The sequence below is a fragment of the Mus pahari genome, chromosome 10 (assembly GCF_900095145.1).
Source record: "Mus pahari chromosome 10, PAHARI_EIJ_v1.1, whole genome shotgun sequence".
Taxonomy (NCBI): Eukaryota; Metazoa; Chordata; class Mammalia; order Rodentia; family Muridae; genus Mus; species Mus pahari.
Window position 1 is genome coordinate 107,196,189 of NC_034599.1, and position 3,466 is coordinate 107,199,654.

At 47.6% G+C, this 3,466-nt stretch overlaps 1 protein-coding gene across 5 annotated transcripts in view; it reads left to right on the plus strand.

Annotated features, from left to right (window-relative positions):
* Ubp1 (upstream binding protein 1) overlaps positions 1-3,466 on the plus strand; it is a 42,282-nt gene that overhangs the window by 452 nt on the left and 38,364 nt on the right. For 3 of the 5 annotated variants that reach the window (XM_029542895.1, XM_029542896.1, XM_029542897.1), the window contains exon 2: positions 87-324. In XM_029542895.1, the coding sequence (XP_029398755.1) occupies positions 212-324 (113 nt within the window). In that variant the 5' untranslated portion in view covers positions 87-211. Of the gene's footprint in view, positions 1-41; positions 325-3,466 lie in introns of those variants that run through there. The other 2 variants (XM_021206140.2, XM_021206141.2) reach the window with 2 other exon arrangements.

The window sequence follows — 3,466 nt, forward strand, 5'->3', positions numbered from 1 at the left end:
CCCGCCGCAGCTGCCGGCCGGCACGCTGTGCCCTGACAGCTGGGCCTCGGCCGCTCTCGTCTCAGCCGCGTCCCGCGCCGCCGCAGGTGACCACTCGCCGCGCCGCCGGAGGCTTCACCCGCGTCCTCCCTCAGGACGCGCCCGCGGAGCTCGGGCGCCTTCGCCCCGGACCCGGAGGCCGCGCTGCGCGGGGCGGCGGCGAGGCCGGAAGATGGCCTGGGTGCTCAGTATGGACGAGGTGATCGAGTCCGGGCTGGTGCACGACTTCGACTCCAGCCTGTCCGGCATCGGGCAGGAGCTGGGCGCCGGCGCCTACAGCATGAGGTAAGGGGCGCGCGGCTGCCTCCGCCGGGCGGGGCCTGGGCCGTGGGGTCGGGGTCCTGCCGCGTGGCGCCGTGGCCTGGGAGGCGGACGGGGGCGGCTAGCGGCGGAGGACCCCGTCGCTTCTGCCTGGGGACGCCGCGCTGGCCGTTGAGCTTGGGTCAGAGGGGCAGGGGCTTTCTTTCCAAGTGATTTACGGGTCCTTTTAGCCGGAGTGGGCTGTACAAAAGGCACCGTTTCTAATGGGAAAACTGTAGCTTTTCCTACGGTGCCTGGTAGCGTGGCCTGCGACTTCCAGCCGCTTGACATTATGATAGTAAGTTATATTGTGAGTGAAAGTAGCCCTGAGGGTTGGCGAGCGCAGTGACTTGCTTGTATAGTCTCCCGATTGAGAGTGAAGTTGGGCCCTTGCCTAGGTTTCTTCATTCTCAAAGTGACTCCCCTCAGGCTGTTTCCTGTTGCAGAGGGTTTTAAGATTGTGCCACAAACAATAGTTTAGTCACTGCTGTCTGCACCAGCAGCTGTTCCTTTTTGTGGAATTGGGAGAGGTTGAAACAGATAGGAGCCAAGTGTGTCTGCCCCTTACTTATACCGAAAGAGTTGAAGAGTTCTTGGTGGCTCGGCAGCCCTTTGTTTCGATGTTGGAATATGGCTTGTGTAGAGTATCGTTTACCCAAGGAGGTAAAAAACGGAGTGGTTTTTTAAACTGGTGTGAATTAAGTGTAGTTTTCAGCAATGTGCTTGTGTGAAGTGTGCGATGTGGGCTCCCTGGGGCTCTCCTACCTTTCCTGCCGCCCAGGGGAGGTCAGAAGCATTATTAATACCCTAAGAGAAATGCCCTGGGTCAGAGCTGGTCTGCACAAGCCCAGCCTCGTCCCTGAAGCAATTAGCCTTGACTCTGGCTGCTCGGAAGGTTTCTTGGCCCGTGGAAAGAAGCGGTGGAAAACATACTAAGCTTAATTCAGCCGCTTGCATCTGACCCTGATTTGGTCTTTGCTTGCCTCCGTGAACTTGGCACCTTCTTTCTCTCCAGTTGTGTAACTTGAGGGCTTTGGGTGAGGGGGATTGTTTTCTAGAACAACTCTTGGTTGTTGAGGAAATTGAGCTACCGAAAGTCTAGGGATCATCTCGCGAGGAGGCCCGGAGAGTAGGCTCTTCTGGAAGTCTTCCTTTAGTGTGTGTCCTTGTCCACTGGAGAGCACAGGAGCGGAGCCCAGCCTTGTCTCCTTGCTTCAAGTTCTCAGTCAGATGGGGCTGCTGAACAGCTTGCTTATTGGTAGGTTTTAGAACTTGGCTTTTTTTCTAGGGTCTTCTGTGAACTAACTGTGCTTGGCTAACTTGTGTTTGGGGTTATTTCTCTGAAAAGGAAGTCAATTCTTGGTAGCAGCCATCTCTTAATAATAATCTTTAAGGCATGCTGGCATCTTTGTGGTTCTCATCTGTGAAAACCTTTTCAGTGTTTTTGGCTATGTCCTTTTAATCTAAAATTTCCAGAGTCTCAGAACGTGTCAGTTTTTGAGGGGACTTGTTTATTTGTTTATAAATTAATTGGGTCATGAGAAATCAAGAGGAGTTTGCCTCTTGTGCCTTCAAGACCTTTGATTTGAAAATTTCAAGTATAAACTATTGTGAAATTGAACTGACAAGCAGACCTTGAGATATGAGACCTCTGCAGGCCTCCTTTACCCTGTCGCCTGGAGCAGGCTGCTGCTTCTGCAAAGGTATTAGGAAGCAAGCTTATCTTTTTGTTATTTGTTCTCACCTGTGAAGCTCAAGAAGTAAGCCTGATGTGGAACTCACATCTGTAATTTCAGCACTTGGAAAGCTGAGGCAGGAAGGTGACCAGAATTTGAGTCAAACCTGGGTATATTTTTATTTTTTATTTTTTATTTTTTTTTTTAGATTTATTTATTATATGTAAGTACACTGTAGCTATCTTCAGACACTCCAGAAGAGGGAGTCAGATCTTGTTAAGGATGGTTGTGAGCCACCATGTGGTTGCTGGGATTTGNACTCTGNACCTTTGGAAGAGCANTNGGGTGCTCTTACCCACTGAGCCATCTCACCAGCCCCCTGGGTACATATTTTGACTCTCATACAGACACACAGAGATCAGAAAGTATACTTGAGCTTCTTGGGGAAATCTTGATAAAATTTTGGTTTAGTGGGCTGCAGAGATGGCTCATCAGGTAAAGTCATATGCTGACATCTTGCCAACAGGAGTTCTAGCCCCAGGAACACATGGTAGGAAGAGGACTGACTAGTGCAAGTTGTCCTCTTACCACTTGCATGTTGAAAGCATGTTTGTGCTAATTGTATTTATGTGCAAGCTGCTTTCTAGTATTCTTTATACTGTATTTACTGTCTTTGGATTTCTTAAAATAGAAATTATTCTTTCTCTAATTTCAGGGCTTTGGGAATCAAACCCAAGGCCTTGAGTGTACTGGGTAAGGTGTTTTCTTTCTTCCTTTCTTCCTTTCTTTCCTTTCCTTTTCCTTTTCCTTTTTTTCTTTATTTTTTTAGATAAGGTCTCACTATGCAGTCCAGGCTATCCTGGAACTCACTATGTAGCTAGCCTGGGCTTCCTTGAATAAATCCTGAGTGCTGAGATAATAGGAATTTGTAGGAATAAACCACCATTTATTTCTTTTTCTTTTTCTTTCTTTTTTTGAGAAAGGGTCTCATTTAGTCCAAATATCAGAGGATAACTTCTGATCCTCCTGCCTCTACCTCCAGAGTGCTTGGATTATAGGTGTGAACTACCTTCTGGTCTGTGTGGTGCTGGGACTGAATCCAGGTGTTTGTGCATAGTAGCTAGTCAAGCACGTTACCAGTGTAGCCATATCTTCTGCCTTTGTGACTTTCTTTAGACTTTTTTTTTTTTAAGGCTGTCTTGGAGATTACAGTATAGCCTAGGCTGGCCTCAAATTTGAGATCTGCTTCTGCCTTCCAAATACTGCAATTTTTATTCTTAAAACTTGTGTTCTAGGGGTACTTTCTTTAGCTTTTGTGGACAGTAACTTGAAAGAATTGGAGCATTGCTTTTCTTCTTACATATGACATTATACATGTTTTATTAAGTAATTTAGGCTGGGGGTGTTGGAACCGTGTTTAGGCCACTTTCTTCTTTTTTTTTTTTTTTTAA